The sequence below is a fragment of the Nyctereutes procyonoides genome, unplaced genomic scaffold (genome assembly GCF_905146905.1).
Source record: "Nyctereutes procyonoides isolate TBG_1078 unplaced genomic scaffold, NYPRO_anot_genome, whole genome shotgun sequence".
Classification (NCBI taxonomy): Eukaryota; Metazoa; Chordata; class Mammalia; order Carnivora; family Canidae; genus Nyctereutes; species Nyctereutes procyonoides.
The window spans coordinates 97,032-117,580 of NW_026575017.1; the positions used below are offsets into that span (position 1 = coordinate 97,032).

At 48.4% G+C, this 20,549-nt stretch overlaps 1 gene segment (V, D, J or C); it reads right to left on the bottom strand.

The window, feature by feature from the left end:
• Positions 1–9,919: 9,919 nt before the first annotated feature.
• Positions 9,920–17,580, bottom strand: LOC129520584 (immunoglobulin lambda variable 1-40-like). The segment is given in 3 exon segments: positions 9,920–10,046; positions 17,043–17,406; positions 17,512–17,580. Coding segments are annotated over 3 exon segments (549 nt in total).
• Between the last annotated feature and the right edge of the window lie 2,969 nt (positions 17,581–20,549).

A 20,549-nucleotide genomic window follows, 5' to 3' on the forward strand; every position in this document is an offset into this window, starting at 1 on the left:
ACCAATCGGTCTCAATTTGCCAATTTGAATGCCTTTAATGTCTTTATGTTGTCTGATTGCTGAGGCTAGGACTTCTAGGGCTATGTTGAATAGCAGTGGTGAGAGTGGACATCCCAGTCTTGTTCCTGATCTTAGGGGAAAGGCTCCTAGTGCTTCCCCATTGAGAATGATATTTGCTGTGGGCTTTTCGTAGATGGCTTTTAAGATGTCGAGGAAAGTTCCCTCTATCCCTACACTGTGAAGAGTTTTGATCAGAAATGGATGCTGTATTTTGTCAAACGTTTTCTCTGCATCTAATGAGTGGATCATGTGGTTCTTGGTTTTTCTCTTGCTGATATGATGAATCACATTGATTGTTTTACGAGTGTTGAACCAGCCTTGTGTCCCCGGGATAAATCCTACTTGGTCATGGTGAACAATTTTCTTAATGTGTTGTTGGATCCTATTGGCTAGTATCTTGTTGAGAATTTTTGCATCCATGTTCATCAGGGATATTGGTCTGTAATTCTCCTTTTTGATGGGGTCTTTCTCTGGTTTTGGAATTAAGGTGATGCTGCCCTCATAGAATGAATTTGGAAGTACTCCATCTCTTTCTATCTTTCCAAACAGCTTTAGTAGAATAGGTATGATTTCTTCTTTAAACGTTTGATACAATTCCCCTGGGAAGCCATCTGGCCCTGGACTCTTGTACTTGGGAGGTTTTTGATGACTTCTTCAATTTCCTCCCTGGTTATTGGCCTGTTCAAGTTTTCTATTTCTTCCTGTTCCCGTTTTGGTAGTTTGTGGCTTTCCAGGAATGCATCCATTTCTTCTAGATTGCCTAATTTTTGGCGTAGAGCTGTTCATAATATGTTTTTAAAATCGTTTGTACTTCCTTGGTGTTGGTAGTGATCTCTCCTTTCTCATTCATGATTTTATTAATTTGAGTCTTCTCTCTCTTCTTTTTAATAAGGTTGGCTAATGGTTTATCTATCTTATTAACTCTTTCAAAGAACCAATTCCTGGTTCTGTTGATCTGTTCTACAGTTCTTCTGGTCTCAATTTCATTCAGTTCTGCTCGAATTTTAATTAACTCTCATCTTCTGCTGGGCGTAGGGTCCATCTGCTGTTTTTTCTCTAGCTCCTTTATGTGTAAGGTTAGCTTTTGTATTTGAGTTCTTTCCAGTTTTTGAATGGATGCTTGTATTGCGATGTATTTCCCCCTCAAGACTGCTTTTGCTGCGTCCCAAAGATTTTGAACGGTTGTATCTTCATTCTCATTAGTTTCCATGAATCTTATTAATTCTTCCTTAATTTCCTGGTTGACCCTTTAACCTTTTATCAGGATCGTCCTTAACCTCCACATGTTTGATGTCCTTCCAAACTTCTTGTTGTGACTTAGTTCTAATTTCAAGGCGTTATGGTCTGAGAATATGCAGGGGACGATCTCAATCTTTTGGTATCGGTTCAGACCCGATTTGTGACCCAGTATGTGGTCTATTCTGGAGAAAGTTCCATGTGCACTCGAGAAGAATGTGTATTCAGTTGAGTTTGGATGTAAAGTTCTGTAGATATCTGTGAAATCCATCTGGTCCAGTGTATCATTTAAAGCTCTCGTTTCTTTGGAGATGTTGTGCTTAGAAGACCTATCGAGGGTAGAAAGAGCTAGATTGAAGTCACCAAGTATAAGTGTATTATTATCTAAGTATTTCTTCACTTTGGTTAATAATTCGTTTAAGTATTTGGCAGCTCCCACATTCGGGGCATATATATTGAGGATTGTTAAGTCCTCTTGTTGGATAGATCCTTTAAGTATGAGATAGTGTCCCTCTTCATCTCTCACTGTAGTCTTCGGGGTAACTTTTAGTTTATCTGATATAAGGATGGCTACCCCTGCTTTCTTTTGAGAACCATTTGAATGATAAATGGTTCTCCAACCTTTTATTTTCATGTTGTAGGTGTTCTGTCTAAAATGAGTCTCTTGTAGACAGCAAATAGATGGGTCCTGCTTTTTTATCCAGTCTGAAACCCTGCGCCTTTTGACGGGGTAATTAAGCCCGTTCACATTCAGAGTTACTATTGAAAGATAGGAGTTTAGTGTCATCATGATATCTATTCAGTCCTTGTTTTTGTGGATTGTTCCACTGAACTTCTTCTTAAAGGGGAATTTTAAGAGTCCCCCTTAAAATTTCTTGCAGAGCTGGTTTGGAGGTCACATATTCTTTCAGTTCCTGCCTGTCTTGGAAGCTCTTTATCTCTCCTTCCATTTTGAATGAGAGCCTTGCTGGATAGAGTATTCTTGGTTGCATGTTCTTCTCATTTAGGACCCTGAATATATCCTGCCAGCCCTTTCTCGCCTGTCAGGTCTCTGTGGAGAGGTCTGCTGTTACCCTAATACTCCTCCCCATAAAAGTCAGGGATTTCTTGTCTCTTGCTGCTTTAAGGATCTTCTCTTTATCTTTGGAATTTGCAAGCTTTACTATTAAATGTCGAGGTGTTGAATGGTTTTTATTGATTTTAGGGGGGGGTCTCTCTATTTCCTGAATCTGAGGGCCTGTTTCCCTTCCCAGATTGGGAAAGTTTTCAGCTAGGATTTGTTCAAATACATATTCTGGCCCTCTGTCCCTTTTCGGCGCCCTCGGGAACCCCAATTAAACATAGGTTTTTCTTCCTCAGGCTGTCATTTATTTCCCTTAATCTGTCTTCATGGTCTTTTAATTGTCTGTCTCTTTTTTCCTCAGTTTCCCTCGTTGCCATCAACTTGTCTTCTATGTCACTCACTCGTTCTTCCACCTCTTTAACCCTCGTCGTTAGGACTTCTAGTTTGGATTGCATCTCATTCATTTGATTTTTAATTTCTGCCTGATTGGATCTAAATTCTGCAGTCATGAAGTCTCGTGAGTCTTTTACGCTTTTTTCTAGAGCCACCAGTAGCTGTATAATAGTGCTTCTGAATTGGCTTTCTGATATTGAATTGTAATCCAGATTTTGTAACTCTGTGGGAGAGAGGGCTGTTTTTGATTCTTTCTTTTGAGGTGAGGTTTTCCTTCTAGTCATTTGCTCAGTGCAGAGTGGCCGAAAACAAGTTGTATTGGGAAAAGGAGAAAAAGAGAGAGAGAGAAGGAAAGAAAAGAGAAAAAGAAAAAAGAAAAATAATTAAAAAAGGAAAGAAGAGAAGAAAAAGGGAAAGAAAAAGAAAGGGGGAAAAAAGGAGGGGTGGGGGAAGGAATTAGAAATCAAAAAGAAAAAAAAAGATGAAAAAAGAAACAAAAAACAAAAAACACGGGGGAGTATCTTGTGATTCTGTATACTTTAAGTCCCTCGACCTCCCCCTGGAACTTGTCCTTCTAGCTGGTTCTGGGGGAGGGGCCTGTTGTGCTGATTTTCAGGTGTTAGCACTTGGGGGAGCTGCTCTGCCCCTGCCTGCTGCAGGGCTCAGTGGGGGTTGTTTACCCCGTGAGGCCCCAGGAGGAACAACCCCAGTGGCGGGGCCAGCTCTGAAAGCCTGGATTCAGCCCCCGCAGTAACCACGGAGCTCTCTGTCTGCAGGGCCTGGAGGCTCCGGGGCGGGGCCGCTGATCTGCTCAGCTCGGGGCAGGAGCGTCCTCGCTGTCCTGGGCCCTCCCGGCCTCTGCCTGTCCCGGGGGAGGCCGGATCCTGGGCTGTGTCCCGGCGCCCTGTGCTGCGGGGCCTGCGCTGGTGGATTCGCGCTCCCGCCCCGCAGCCCCCTCCGCGGAGCCGCCGCCCGAGCCCCTCCGAGCTGCTCCGGTCCCGCCGTGCGCGCTGCAGCCCTTAGGGAGCTCGGCGCACTCTCCCGGGGCGCAGGTGTCTGTTAGTGTCCCCGGGAGCCCCAGGGCATCCCCGCCCTCCTGGGTCCTGCTCTAACTCCCTGCGGGCCCCTTTCCCCCGGGAAGGTTGGTGCAGCTCCTGCTTCTCCGGGACGGGGCTCTCCTGTCCTGGGGACACTCGCCCCGGTCTCAGCCCGTTCCTCGCGGGTCCCCTCCCCTTCGGAGGCCTTTTGTTTCTTTATTTCTTTTTCTCGGTCTTCCTACCTTGATAGAAGCGCGAACTCTTCTCACTGTAGCATTCCAGCTGTTCTCTCTTTAAATCTCAGGCCGAATTCACAGATTTTCAGGATGATTTGAAGGTTATCTAGGTAATTTGGTGGGGACAGGTGACATGGGGACCCTACTCTTCCGCCATTTTGCCCTTCCTCCTGGTATTTGTCATTTCAAATGGTTGAGGAATATTCCATTGTATACATAAACCACATCTTCTTTATCCATTCATCTTTCTAGTTAAAAATAGACCTACCTTCCGACCCAGCAATTGCACTGTTTGGGATTACCCCAAAGATGCAGATGCAATGAAACGCCAGGACACCTGCACCCTGATGATTCTAGCCGCAATGTCCACAATAGCCAAACTGTGGAAGGAGCCTTGGTGTCCATTGAAAGACAAGGAATTTTAGTAAATATTTTTAAATATCTATTCAAATGAGAGCCGAAGTTATTCCATTTTCTTCTTCTGTGCTGATGTTTTAGCCAAAACTCCCATGCACAATCTCCCTCCAATAGACACAGATCAATATACTAGTGACTCCACCTGCATCTTTACAGTGGCATCATCATTGAGTGTTAATCAGTGTGATTGAAAAGCATTTCTAGGAAAGAACATTCGTCCAAGTGCACAAATGGCCAAGGAGGTGACCTATACGGAAAGTCCTCTACTGGATTCTTGTCAGAACTTCTGCAGCTGTGACACTGTCCTTCCTAGAACTGCCAGCACGTCTGCCCCTTGTGCTCTGAGGTCAGTGGCACATACAGACTCACATGGCAGGGTTTCTCCAGACTTGGGTCCATGTGCCGGGAGGACAGATCCTAGGAAGGAGTCACTGCCCACAGGATGGGGAAAATTATTATTTTAAATAGGCTAAAAGAATGAGAGATGACAACGATGTTCAGTGTGTAATCTTTCCAGGAATGCACACAAGGGCTTCTACCCACAAGCTGGAGAATCTCACACTCTGGCTCTTCAGGATTTCAGGAAACTCAGAGAAGGGGAAGGGCTGGAAGCAGGGGGATCATATAGGAGGAAGGTCTCAGCATCTCGTGCAGAAGAGGCCACGTGTACATGGGTACCAGTCACTCCTCTGGATGTGACAGTGATGTCAGAAGAGTTGGTATATAGACATACCTCTGTCCTGAATGGCCCATGATCAGCCAAGGGAACCGTGGATGGTTTCACACCGAGCAATTAGAGTGAAGCCTAAAATCAACACTGGGTGATAGGTGGCCACATGATGGGTCACATGTCCTGATCACAAAGGAGGAGGAGAGTGGATAGAGGTCTGCAGGCAGTACCTGTGATTGCAGAATAACACCTAGTGCTCATCCCGTCATGTGCCCCCCTCAGTGCCCGTCACCCATTAGCCCTATCCCCTGATCTCCTCCCCTTCCACCACGCCTAGTATTTGTTGTTTCTAATGGCTGAGTAATATTCCATTGTCTACATAAACCACATCTTCTTTATCCATTCATCTTTCGATGGACACTGAGGCTCCTTCCACAGTTTGGCTATTGTGGACATTGCTGCTAGAAACATCGGGGTGCAGGTGTCCCGGCCTTTCATTGCATCTGAATCTTTGGGGTAAATCCCCAACAGTGCAATTGCTGGGTCGTAGGGCAGGTCTATTTTTAACTCTTTGAAGAATCTCCACATATTTTTCTAGAGTAGCTGCACCAGTTCACATTCCCACCAACAGTGTAAGAGGGTTCCCTTTTCTCCGCATCCTCTCTAACATTTGTGGTTTCCATGTCTTGTTAATGTTCCCCATTCTCACTGGTGTGAGGTGGTATCTCATTGTGGTTTTGATTTGTATTTCCCTGATGGCAAGTGATGCAGAGCATTTTCTCATGTGCATGTTGGCCATGTCTATGTCTTCCTCTGTGAGATTTCTCTTCATGTCTTTTGCCCATTTCATGATTGTGTTGTTTCTTTGGTCTTGAGTTTAATAAGTTCTTTATAGATCTTGGAAACTAGCCCTTTGTCATATTGAAAGGATCTATCCAACAAGGAGACTTAACAATCCTCAAAATATATGCCCTGAATGTGGGAGCTCCCAAATATTTAAAGCAATTAATAACCAAATTGAGGAAATACTTAGATAATAATACACTTATACTTGGTGACTTCAATCTAGCTCTTTCTATACTCAATAGGTCTTCTAAGCACAACATCTCCAAGAAACGAGAGCTTTAAATGATACACTGGACCAGATAGATTTCACAGATATCTACAGAACTTTACATCCAAACTCAACTGAATACACATTCTTCTCAAGTGCACATGGAAATTTCTCCAGAATAGGCCACATACTGGGTCACAAATTGGGTCTGAACCGATACCAAAAGATTGGGATTGTCCCCTGCATATTCTCAGACCATAACGCCTTGAAATTAGAACTAAATCACAAAAAGAAGTTTGGAAGGACCTCAAACACATGTAGGTTAAGGACCATCCTGCTAAAAGATGAAAGGGTCAACGAGGAAATTAAGGAAGAATTAATAAAATTCATGGAAACTAATGAGAATGAAGATACAACCATTCAAAATCTTTGGGATGCAGCAAAAGCAGTCCTAATGGGGAAATACATCGCAATACAAGCATCCATTCAAAAACTGGAAAGAACTCAAATACAAAAGCTAACCTTACACATAAAGGAGCTAGAGAAAAAACAGCAGATAGATCCTACACCCAGCAGAAGAAGAGAGTTAATTAAGACTCAGCAGAACTCAATGAAATCGAGACCAGAACTGTGGAACAGATCAACAAAATCAGGAGTTGGTTCTTTGAAAGAATTAATAAGATAGATAAACCATTAGCCAGCCTTATTAATTATTTAATAAGAATTAGATTCTTATGAAAACAAAGTAACTGAAGAAAACAGGAAATACTTAACTCCACAGCAACAGGCACTAGTGAAGTTTCAAGGTCAGTCAAGAGTAAGCAGAGATGTGCATCGCTATGACTCCTGATCAACAGTCCCCTGGATCAGGGGCTGATCCTATATCCTGGAAACATGATGTAGACCTCATTCTGCATCAGAAATGGATCCTCACACTCTCCTAGCTGGTGGAGGCCCCTCCCCACACTGTTCCCAAGAACCCCACCTCCTTCTCCTCCTTCCAACTCTCATCCCAGTCCTGGCTTCCTCTATGTCATGAGGACTCTGACTTTCCTCATCATCATCCCCTTGTCCAGAACTCCTAGTCTGACTGGGACAGAGTCCACACCCCTGCCACGTCCCCCCCCCCATGCTCATGCCGTGCTCCATCACCATCTGTGCTGGACTGGGATGTCATTGTGGGTCATCACATTCTGGGGTTCCCTGGGTACACCTCCAATGTTCCAGCTCCAACCCACCAAGCTCACCCCTCCTTAGTATCCTGGGACAAGCATTCCTCATTATACGTATTCTGTGTCCTCTCTCTTCCCTCAGACACTGTCAGCTCCTTGATCATGGGGACTCTTCCATGTCCACTTGTGTCCCACATCCCTAGGCTCACATGGGGCACATAGTAGGTGTTCAGTAGGTGGTTTGAATGCACACTGTAAGGACAGTGCTCCATCTTCAGTCAGACGCAGGTGGACTCTGTGTCTCCTGTTCTGTCCTGGCTTGTCACAGTGATACAGGATTGTTGATCCCAATGGTCAAGAACTAATTCTAGAGATATAGAATGTTGATAACAAGTGGTTTTATTTTTATTTTTTTATGAAGATTTTATTAATTTATTCATGAGAGACACATAGAGAGAGAGGCAGAGACACAGACAGAGGGAGAAGCAGGCTCCATGCAGGGAGCCTGACATGGGACTCCATCCCAGGTCTCCAGGATCACACCCTAGGCAGAAAGGCAGGCGCTAAACTGCTGAGCCACTCGGATCCCCAAGTGGTTTTATTATAGGGGTAACAGGTCCTGTGGGCAGAAATCTGCACTGGGATTGTGAGGAGGGACTGATGATATGCTTTTTAATAAGTGGAGGTCAGGGATAGTGTAAAACTCTAAGGAAGTTGGAAGCAAGACTTTCAGGATCTTCATGATCTAGCTGCTGTTAAGGTGAGGTTTTTCTCAATCTTTAATAAAGATAAACATTAAGGCACTAAGCAGCCATGAGTTCCTTGAGCAACTCACTCTCTGCATATGTCAGGTCTCTAACAGTGGGCTGCAGACTGTAAGGACATTTAATTTAATCTATGTTTTCTTGTCTTTCTTTCTTCATCAACATACTCTGAACAGAGCATCATGCTCCTGACAACAAGGAATTTCTCCTCAATACGAGAAAACCATAGAATGTGTTCGAGCCAAGGACAAGGTGCAGGGGCTGAATTGAAGAGAATCAGGATCATTTTGTAGCCAAAGCTCCGTCAGGTTGACCACAGACTGCATTTTACACCAAACAAAGGTGGAAGCTGACTTGGCCAAACAGTGGGTGCTGCAAAGCAAAACTAACTTCTGGGGGGGGGGGCGGGGAGAGCATGTTTGTGTCTCACTTCCTCCCAGGCCCAGAGCACTGTCTGACCATCGAGATTGTCATCATAAGACAGGCAGTAATAATGGCCTCGTCCTCAGCCTGGAGCCCAGTGATGGTCAGGGTGGCTGAATTGCCAGTGCTGGAGCCAGAGAATCAATTTGGGACCTCCGAGGGTTGATTGCTATTACCATAGATGATAGTTTCAGGGACTTTCCTGGGAGCTGTGTGTACCATTGTACATCATAACCACTGCCGATGTTGGAGCTGCTTTCAGTGCAGGAGATGGTGACCCTCTGTCCCAGGGGCACAGACACTGATGGCGGCTGAGTCAGCGCAGCCTGGGCCCAGGATGCTGCAATGGGGAGAGACACAGAGAGTATTATGTTGGGGTCTGGAGACAAGAGGAGTATGCAGAACTCCACATGTCCTCCCAGGGCCCTTCCCCCATCCCCATATCCAGTCACCTATACAGTGAGCGAGGAGGGTGAGGAGGTGAGGGGACCAGGCCATGGTGGAGGTCACCACTGATCCTGCCTACTGTGATCCCACAGCTGAGCAGAGCCTCCTCTTATCTTTCTCTTCCCCTCTTCATCTTCTCTGAGAGGGAGGGCCCATACATGCAAATGAAACCTTGGCTTCTGACACCCACCTGGCCTTGGGTCAGGTCCCTCTGCCTGAGATGACAAGGGCATGGGCAAAGGAGGGTCTGTGTTAGGCCAGGGGGTGGGGAGGTCCCAGCTGTGATCTCTGAGCAGAGAGCACAAGCAGTGCCAAGTGGCAGGTCCCAACTCTGATCACCCTGACTCCTCAGAAATGGAACCAGAATGCCCCCTGGTGTCCAGATCCAGAGGCTCCACTGTGCGACAAGGTGACCAGGGCCCACATCTCCTGCTTCCCCAACTCTTTGCCCACTGTTCCCTGCATTAGGGCCAGGCCAGTCCCTGTATGCCAGCTCACATTACCTCAGGGCTCACTATTTGCTCCACTGAGAGTCTTCAGAGAGAGTTAGTCCACAGCTCCCTTGACCGTTCCTGGTCAGGGCAAAGGTGGTATCTCTTATACAAATTCCTCTTAGAGTTCAGGATCCAGTCCAGCGCAGTGACACACCCCCATGTGTGTGTGAAACACGGCCCCTGCTATGGAGGATGCTGGGACTTTCCTCTCATGAGGCTTCTCTGATTTCCAGAGTTATCTTCCCCTGAGTTCTGCACAGCACTGAGGACATGGGGACAAAATTACCAAACAGACACAGCTTCTTGGATAAAGTGATTTGGAGACGGACCACTCTCTGGGTTGAGCACAGCTTGAGTCTCTGCAACTTGTGTCCAGCATGTTCAGGATACAACATTAGTCGTTAACCCCCCATGACTACAGGCATGGATTTATCCTGACCAAGGGCCCTGGACTCAGAAGAGTCTGTCAAACATCCCACACATGATTGGAGGAGAGTTGGTGTTGAGGGGAATGATGTCCTTGAGCTCACAGGTGCTGTAGCCCTGGGATGGGTCACAAGACTTTCTATCAGACTGCGGCCTGGTTGGAGGTGGCAGTTGGATGACTGAGGGAGTGACAGCCCAGGCAGACAGCACAGGGAGGGGTGTCCCATGTCCCCAGGGGCCTGGAGCTCTGTGGTAGCAGCCCTGAGGCTGAGGTCCCAGAATCAATGGAATGATCAGGCTCAGACACTGACTGGTGCCAAGAGATGCTCAGAGATGGAGCTGCTCATGGGGACGGAGACTCCCCCTGGCTATCCTGAGCATCAGCCTCAACCTAGAGGAACAGGCTCTGTGTACATCCAGGCTGCCCTGGTGAGAGGACCCCAGTCACACTAGATGTCACCAGTGTTTCCTGTTGAAGAAGCTTCTGTCTCCCTGAGATTGAGGCTCTGAGAATCGCTGACTGAGGACAGGTTGGCTCTGAAGGGATTGAGAAGCCTGGAAACTGCAGCATCCAGGATGCTATTCACTCAGGCAGAGGAAAGAACTCTGTGTGTGTGTGTGTGTGTGTGTGTGTGTGTGTGTGTGTGTGAGAGAGAGAGAGAGAGAGAGAGAGAGGGAACGCAAGATGATGAATGAGGCTATGTGACCCCTGCCTCTAATGACTGCGAAACATACTGAGGGATGGTCCTCCATGGAAATGCTCTTCTAAATATCCAAGGTCTTGAACGTACATTTAGAAGTAAGCATCTCAAAGGTTTTTTATTTGAAAAGATTATTTTTAAAAAGATTTTATTTATTTATTCATGAGAGACAGAGAGAGAGAGAGAGAGAGAGAGAGAGAGAAACAGGCAGAGGGAGAAGCAGGCTCCATGCAGGGAGCCCAACTGGATCCTGGGACTCCAGGGTCCCACCCTGGGCTGAAGGCAGCACTAAACTGCTGAGCCACAGGCGCTGCCCTGAAAAGATTGTTAACCAAGAGGACTGCTGTGAGAGCAAACGTGTTAACAATCCACTGAATCAGGAGTCTAGGACTTGTTGAGTGACAAGAAATCTGTCCATTCCTCATCTCTGCAGAAACTACACCGACATCTCTAGGGTTTCCATGTGTCGTGGAGTGCAGGGCTGGGGTGAGACCCAGCCTCCTCCTTCTTAACCCACAACCCAGTCTCACCCAAAGTCCCCTGAGTTCCCTTGGTATCTACTAGGAGTGAGAAAACATACTGCTGAGAGTTTTGTGTCTCTGTGTGTGATAAAACGCTACAGCCTGGGATGGTATCTATGGTAGAAAATGTTTCTGTGGTGGATCTACTGTCCACAGAATTCTTCAGAATGAAAACCTAGAGCACAAGAAAAATAATGACTTATCTTAAAATATGCAGGCAAACCTTTGTCTATGGATTCCTCCAGGATTCCCCATGACTGACGGCATTGGATATCCAATGTTTCTAGCAGCAATGTCCACAATAGCCAAACTGTGGAAGGAGCCTCGGTGTCCATCGAAAGATGAATGGATAAAGAAGATGTGGTCTATGTATACAATGGAATATTCCTCAGCCATTAAAAACAACAAATACCCACCATTTGCTTCGATGTGGATGGAACTGGAGGGTATTATGCTGAGTGAAATAAGTCAATAGGAGAAGGACAAACATTCTATGGTCTCATTCATTTGGGGAATATAAATAATAGTGAATGGGAATAGAGGGGAAGGGAGAAGAAATGTGTGGGAAATATCAGAAAGGGAGACAGAACATAAAGACTCCTAACTCTGGGAAACGAACTAGGGGTGGTGGAAGGGGAGGAGGGCGGGGGGTGGGGGTGAATGCGTGATGGACACTGAGGGGATACTTGACGGGGTGAGCACTGGGTGTTATTCTGCATGTTGGAAAATTGAAGACCAATAAAAAATAAATTTATTATTAAAAAAAGAAAAAGGAATCAAAGACAGAGAGAGAGAGAGAGAGAGAGAGAGAGAGAGAGAGAGACTAGGGGCCTGGGAGAGAAGAGGAGGTTCCTGCTCTGACAGCTGGAAGGGCAGACTCCACCCTGAGTAGGACTTTCAAATTGTTGGGATTGTCCCTTTGTTCTGAATATTAAATTAATAAAAGTAGATGTTCTATGGGAAGAGAAATGGAACACCATGATAACAGGATCTAATTTTTCTTTTATTTCTATATTTTTTATTGGAGTGCAATTTGCCAACATATACCATAACACCCAGTGCTCATCTCAATAAGTGCCCACCTCAGGGCCCGTCACCCAGTCACCTCCACCCCTCACCACCCTCCCTTTCCACCACAACTTGTTCATTTCCAAGAGTTAGGAGTCTCTCATGTTCTGTCTCCATCTCTGATATTTCCCACTCATTTTCCCTCCTGTCCCCTATAATCCCTTTTACTATTTTATATTCCCCAAATGAATGAGACCATATGATGTCTGTCCTTCTCCAGTTGACTTGCTTCACTCAGCATAATACCCTCCAGGTGCCTCCACATCGAAGCAAATGGTGGGTGTTTGTCATTTCTAATAGCTGAGGAATATTCCATTGTATACATAGACCACAGCTTCCTTACCCATTCATCTTTCAATGGACACCGAGGCTAATTTTTCAATTTGGATCACTAACTTTATTTCTGTGTCTATTTCTTCTCAGTTTTTATTTCTCCTGTGTCTTCAGAGAGGTGTAAATAGAAAACTAGGAGGAAGGATATGATGATCCAGAATCTACTTCCAGGAAAATTAGTGTGTATTCAAATCTCTTACATTGGGAGACAGAGTCCAATGCCATAGGCAGGCCTAGATGGTGCCCCACGTCCTCTTCTGTGTGTGTCCCTGTGACCAGGACCACTGTGCCAGATTGTACAGTAAGAGTCAGCCTTGTCCTCACGCTGCAGCCCAGAGATGAGCAGAGGCCCTGCTTCGGTGGAGGTGTCGTCAGATCCAGAGCAGGGCTGGGGAACATTGAGCCTTGGTGTTTATCTGAGTTTGAATAGAACCTCAGGAGTTACGGGAGGGGGCCTCCCTGGCTTCTGTTGGAACCAGTATATGTAGCAGCCGCCAACAATGAAGCCACTGCTCATGGTTCATGTGAGTCTGGCTGTTGTTCCTGGAGATGCAGAGGGAGGTGGGGGGGCAGCTGGGCCAGCCCTGCCTGGGACAGGGAAACTGTAGGAACACAAACTCCCAGGAGGTGGAGCATTTTTGGTGGGAGTTTTCAGGGGATGATAATATCATCCCCCAGAAGGTCCCCAGGAAGACAGATGCTGTGTCCCTCCCTGAGCAGAAAGAGAAGAACCGGAGGAAGAGAGGAGTCCAGGCCATGTTGACAAATCCTCTGTCCCAAGAATGGAGCTGTACTCTGTTAAGCTTGTCTAATTCTCCCTACAGTCTCCAGGCAAATGACAGTGCTCTTTTTGCAAATTGTCACCCCTTCCAGTCTCTCTCAGACTCCATCTGGTCAGTGATTCAGAAAAACTGGTGACAGAGGATGCTGAAGGCAGGGACTGCTCAGAGTGGACATAGGAAGGGTGGAGGGAACATCTGTGGGAACCCCTCAGGACAATGCCCAGGAGCCTCTGCCAGGCCCTGAGGGCACCAGGCTGCTGGGTCTCACCAGGAGCACAGGGGGCAGTTCAGCCTCTGCCCAGCTCTGAGGCCAGGTGGGGTTCCCCCAGGTGGGAGGACACACAGGGCCCAGGGGACGCACAGTGCCCCCTGCTGATTACATGTCCCTTTCAGGGTCCTCAGTGTCCTGAAGGTAACATCCAGAGCTGTGACCCCAGCACTCACCAGTGACCTGAAGGACTGGGTGGAGCACCCTGCATGGTCTGCTGTAGAGAACATGGATACAAGGTCTGTGATTTGAGAGCTTCCCACATGGAGGGAAGATTCCTCACATAATAAACACTCCTGTGAGAGGGGGAATGTCTACAAAACATAAATCATGCAAAAGACTATTCTAACTCAAGGAACATTTAGGGAGCTCCTCAGAGGAGGGTCTTTCATATTCATTTCAGGAGAGGAGTGGCGGTGTTCTGCACAAAGAACATCGAAGAAAATGTTAAAATATTAAAACAATGCATAAAGATCTTCAACCCAAGATGGGAGGCAGTGATTTAACAGAAGCATCACCACCTGGTGAACCTGTGGCCCCGGGGGATCGGAGGGGGGCCAGAACAGGGCAGGACTGAAGATAACCAGGTGTCAGGGCAGAGCACCTGAAGCAGGAGCACAGCAGGAGGAGATGCTGGTGGCTGTGGTCCCGGGAGAAGGTGGGGAGAGAAGGGGGAAGAGGACTGGGTGAACTGGGGCCTCTGCTATGACGAGCCCCTGAGAGGGCGCTGCTGTCGCTGCAGGGGAGCCACAGGTAGGGAGAGGCTTCTCTCTGCATGAAGGAGTAGAAGATCTGGGGAAGGAGCACAAACACTGAATTCCTAGGTCAGAAATGGGAGACCCTGACCTTGAGTGTCAGGATCAGTGTCCACAGCCTGAGGCAGGTGTGCAGCCTGGTGAGGAGGCCCTGGGGTGTATGAGTCCGTGTAGGGGGACAGAAGCCTGGGTTGGTGCCCTGGACCCCTTCTCTGGGTGAGGACAGGGGACAGGACTCCAGGAGGCAGCGTCCCTCAGTCCAGGCTGGCTCTGGGGGCCTCCCTGCTGCGTCCCTGAAGTATGTGGCAATGTTAGTCCTCCCTTCTGATCCAGGTCCCCAGATGTGAGCCGGGTGTCAATGTCATGACAGATGCCCCTACTTGACTTTCCCATAAAAATATTCCAGGAGGGCTGAGGACAGTGACCATGTGTTGGGGGCTTTGCCGACCTTTACAACCCAGCAGGATGAGGAGTCATGGAGGAACATGAGCTGAATGTCCAAGGTCAGGCTGCAGTGCCCGGGACATGGGCGTCATGAAGAAGTGGTTCCCCAACCTCTCCCTTAACCTGCACATCCCCAGGATCCCAGCCACAGGGAGGCAGAGGTGGTGGCTGTTTCTCAACCTTTCAGCCCCCAGAGGGAGGAGAATATCATCTTGGTCACTGCTCCCCACTCCCAGTTCCTCTCCTGGTGCCTGTAATGGGAAGGGCCTGGGAGGACCCCTGTGAGCTAAGGGTTTCTGGGGCTGAAAGCAGGTGGGACCTGGGCCCAGACTCAGGCAGGGGATGCACAGCATCCCATGGATCCGAGGGACAGGCTCCCAGTCTCCTGCTGCCCCAGTCCTGGTTCACACTGGCTGAGATGAGGGAAGAGGATTCCAGAGCAGAGCCCTCTGCCTCCAGTGCTGTGGGTCCCCACCCCTTGTGCATGGAGGACAGGCAACTCCCAGGTCACACCCAGCCTTTCTGAGCCTGCAACTCATGACCCCAATAGCTCATACCCCTGCTGTGGCTGCTCCCTGGGGACTGTCTCCAACTGTCCCCCCTGCTCCACTGCTTCTCCAGGATCAGAGTGAGGCTCAGGGTCACCAAGATCCCCAGGGCAGGGAGCACATGGACAAACACATCAGGGACACTGCCCCCATGGACTCCAAGGTGGGTCCTCAAGGCTTGGTCTCTCTCTGTCACTCACCCCAGTTCCTTATCTGTCACCTGAGCCTCTGTCCACACTCCTGATGGGGAGGCCACAGGCTCACTCTGTCTCTATGATGACCTCAGTCTGTGGCCCCAGGTGTGTGCTATACTTTACAGGTTTATAAATAATCAACCATTAGTTTTCAAACTATCCTGTGTTTTAGCTGAAGGACCTAGGGCAATCGTCTCCAGAACCATAAGGGCAGGTCTGATCTCCACCCTGGCTATGGAGAGGTCGAGACCCTCACAACACAGGACCTTCTGTTTCTGAGGGGACAACGATGTCTCCCATCATCTGTGACCATGGACGTCACGGTTCAATTCCAGGCCCGGCCCCAACACATCACAAGGCCTGAGCCCTCAGCTGAGGGGACACACTCTGTCATCCTAAGGGGCTCATGTGCAGTTTCTTTGCTCCCTTTTCAAACTTCCTGTTCACAATCCCTCAGGTCTCCACCTTCCTGTCCTGCCCCTTTGGGAACAAGGGGTCACACCTCGTTGGAGAAGTGGATGACATGATATTCCCCTGTGAGCTGCGTCACGGACACCAGAGTCCAGGAAGACATTCTCTGCCTGCACGAAGGTGCTGTGGCTCTGGGGTACAGTTTACTGAGCTGTGACCACACAGCAGTGTGGTGCGGCCACCATCACAGTGCCGTGGAGGAGAGTGACAGCACCATGAATGCAGTCACCTCCCACACTCACCCTCCTCCTTCCTCCACCGGCTGTCAGTCATTGGCCTCCTTGCCACCTTTAGATTCCTGCCTCTTCCAAAATACAATGAAATTCCCATGATGTGGAATTTAGTCTTTTATGTTATTCATCCTGAAAAAATGTGCAGTTAATATTCAGGCATGTTTTTGAACTTAAGAACTTATTTCTTTAAATGCTGACTAATATCACCCTTTACGAATATACATCAGGTTGGAGTAAATCTTCGATACTCTAAGTCTAGTCAGTTTATAAAAAGCTGGTGTAAAAAAAAGTGTGCAGATTTTGACTGCTTTGAAGTGTGTTGATTATGAACAAAGTTACCATAAACAGTAACGTGGGGAATTTTCTCTAGAAAGCTTTTTTTTTACCTTTTATAATTCTGAGTGTGCATTGATTTATGTGTTCCATGCAATCATCAAATAATAAGAACTCGTCTTTTGGTTGAAGCTAAGGCAACAATGTTCCCAGGTCCAAAAAGAGCTGACGTGCATCAGCAGAACAGGGATGGGGCTGAAGGACCCATAATAGTTTTACGACCTAAGAGTATTTCTTTTACTGAGAAATCAGACGATGATAAGTGAATGTTCACCAGTGTAAAAGAACCTGTCCCTGATCACCAGGACAGAACTTTCCCTTTCCTTTGACACCCTCTGTGCACAATGGGCTACTCTGAGTGACTCTGAGGTCAGAGAGGATGAAGCAAGTGCCATTCCCAGGAGGTCCCCGAGATGCACCTGGGCTCAGGACATCAACTGAAGAATCAGCAGAATCCCAGCGGGAGCCTAAGCAGGCAGCTGCTGGGGCGCTCACTCACTTTGCAGATGGGTAGGTAGGTTTTTGTCTCACTTCCCCACAGGCCTGGAGCACCGTGTGACCTCTGAGACTATCATCCCATGATGAGCAGTAATACTCAGCCTCGTCCTCAGCCTGAAGCCCAGAGATGGTCAGGGTGGCTGTGCTGCCTGACTTGGAGCCAGAGAATCGATCGGGGACCCCTGAGGGTCGGCTACTATTACCATAGATGACGGTTCTGGGGTGTGTTCCTGGGAGCTGCTGGAGCCAGCCCACATAATTTCCACCGATGTTGGAGCTACTTCCAGTGCAGGAGATGGTGACCCTCTGGCCCAGGGACCCAGACACTGAGGCCGGCTGAGTCAGCACAGACTGGGCCCAGGAACCTGCAAGAAGGAGAGAAATAGATAGGGTGATGCTGGATACAAGAGGAGGATGCAGAACCCCACATGTCCTCCCAAGGCCCCTCCCCCTGTCCCACATCCAGTCACCTGTGCAGTGAGCGAGGAGGGTGAGGAGGAGAGGGGACCAGCCCATGGTGGAGGTCATCACTGATCCTGTCTTCAGTGACCCCTCAGCTGAGCAGAGCCTCCCCTCATCTCTCCCTTCCCCTCTTGATCCTCTGAGAGAGGGAGGGGCCCTCCCATGCAAATGAGACCCCAGCTCTCTGAACCCTCCCTGGTCCTGGGTCAGGTCCCTCTGCCTGAGGATGTCAGGGGGGTGGGCAGGGGAGAGGCTGTTTGGGGCTGGGGTGTGGTTCAGGAGGTCCCAGCTGTGAGCCCTGAGCAGAGGCCAGTCAGTGCCATGTGGTGTTCCCAGCTCTGATCAAGCCTGAGCTCTAAGAAATAAGCCTCAACTGCCTTCTGGCATCCTGACGCCACCTCACCCTGCATGAAATGAGGATCAGTTGGCCATAGGACTCAGGTCCTGTCTCCAGAGCTCTGTCCACTCTCCTCCTATGATCTGGACAAGTCTCCCCACAGGTGGTCTCCCATGACTGTGGCATAGATTTTAGGCTACACTCTAATGTCTCAGTGTGAGGGACTCCTGGGTGGCTCAGTGGTTAAGCATTTCTCTTTGGCTCAGGGCATGATCCTGGGGTCCTGAGATCAAGCCCCCCATCCGGCTCTGTGCACGGAGCCTGCTTCTCCCTCTGCCTATGTCTCTGCCTCTCTTTCTCTCTCTCTCTCTCTCTCTCTCTCTCTCTCTCTCTCTCTGTGTGTGTGTGTGTGTGTGTGTCTGCCATGGATCCCTTGGCTTTTCATGGGCCACTCAGGACTGAGGTGGTGTCTCTATACCAATTTGTCTGACATCACTGTCACATCCAGAGGAGTGAAGGGTCCCTGTGTACAAGTGGCCTCTTCTGCGCAGGATGCTGAGACCTTCCTCCTATACGATAACCCTGGTTGCAGCCCTCTCCTTCTCTGAGTTTCCTGAAATACTGAAAACCCAGGGAGTGAGATATTCCAGGTTGTGGGTAGAAGCCCTCGTGTGCTTTCCTGGAAAGGTTACACACTGAACATCGTTGTCATCTCTCACTTTTTTCACCTGTTTTCAACATTAGTTCTCCCCACCCTATGGGCAGGGACTCCATCCTATGGTCTGTCGTCCCCGCACATGGACACAGGTCCACAGGAATCCTGTCATATGAGGTTGTGTGTGTGCCACTGACCACAGAGCACAAGGGGCAGACCTGCAGGGTGTTTTAGCAGTGAAGATGTGACAGCTGGAGAATTTCTGCCAAGAATCCAGAGGAAGAGATTGAGTATTGGTCACCCCCTAGACCAACTGTGCACATAAATTGGATGAATGTTCTTTTTTTCCCATATTGTAATTTTTAATGTCAAACATTTATAATATGAGGGCCAGGGCTTTCTCCTCAACTCATGTTTATAAATTTTCAATTGGCTTGTGAGGCCAATAGGGATACTTCTTGCCTAATTTGGTTTCTGGGAAGACTTCATTCAGGTCCTCAATGGTCATCTGATTAAATGGAATTATGTACTTCATCGTCTCTAGCTCTTTTTCATATTCTTCAATCCTGGCCGTTGAGAGGGACAAAAACTCAGCAGAGCTTTTCACATCTTCTTTTTCCTCAGCATCCACCTGGACAGTGTATTTATCCTCTGTCACAGGAAACTTCAGGGCATTAAACTTCTCAAACTCATCTACCAAGCCAGCCTTTGCCACATTGGCCTTGTCGTAAGCCCAGTCGGTAGCAGGTGGTTTCTCAGGAAGAGTAGCCAACCTGGAGGTAAGCATCTCATTCCAGGATTTCAGGGAGTTGACAATGGCCTTCTGGTTTCGGGGTATGATCTCCACAAAAGCTACCCAGTCAATGGTTTTTATAGCAACTTTTCGCCCAGCCATTTTGAGATCCTTCACCAACCCCAGTGGCCCACAGTCCTGAATGTTCTTTTTAAGAAAATCATCTCAATGTGCATTGACTAAGACTCAGTGATGATGTCACTGTGAAGACGCAGGTGGAATTATGAGTATATTGTTCACAGATCTGTGCAGACTGCATGGAGAATAACAATGGAAGTGGCATTTAAAACCTCAGTGCAGTTGCACCTAGTGGCTCAGTGATTGAGCATCTGTCTTTGGCTCAGGTCATGATTTCAGGGTCCTAGGATCGATACCTGCATCAGGCTCCCCGTGGGGACTCTACTTCACCCTCTGACTGTGTCTCTGCCTCTCTCTCTCTATGTGTCTAATGAATAAATAAATAAAACTTTTTAAAAAAAGAAATGACTTTGGCTTTCATTGAAATAGACATTTAAAAATATTTTATAAAATCATTTGTCTCTTTTTTTAACCTTATACCAAGGGTCTGATCATGCAGGCAGGAAAGCCTGAAGTGGTGCCCATGAGTCCCCATGAGGACCCTGTTGTATGAACTTCGCAGCCATCTGAGTGCCCTGCATTGGCCGAGGTGTCCTTGGAGCCAGAGAAGCGGCTGGGGCCTCCGGGGGCCTGGTGAGTCTCAGTAGACCGTCATCAGGTACTCAGGAGGCTTCCTGGCTGCTGGAACCAGCTTATGGCCACCACTGCAGCCGCTGCTCAGGGTGGAGGTGAGTCTGGCTGTTGTTCCCAGGGAAGCAGAGGGAGGGCGCTGGGTTAGAACAGGCTGGGATGGGGAACCTGCAGACACATTCACAGGTGATGGATCAGGGGCCAGACTGAATTTCCTCAAACCTCTAAGCTAGACCAGCTGACGTAGGCTGACAGTGGCTCTGTGTCCCTGAGGTCAGTCCTGACCTGTGCACTGACAGAGCAGAATGAACATTAAAGATCCCAGGCCAGGGTGACACAGTCCCTGGTCCCCTCCGTGGACTGGGCTGCCCCGGGCCTCCTCTTCTCCTCCCCCCCCTCCCCCCCGCCACAGGAGGGGCTGTCCATGCACATGGGCTCCACCCACTGACTGCCCAGCCCCTCCCCAGGCCCTGATCCTGGAGCTTGGCTCACACCACACACTGAGGAGGATGGAGGTGGCTTCAGCCCTGGGGAGAGCCCTGGGGGGAAGCAC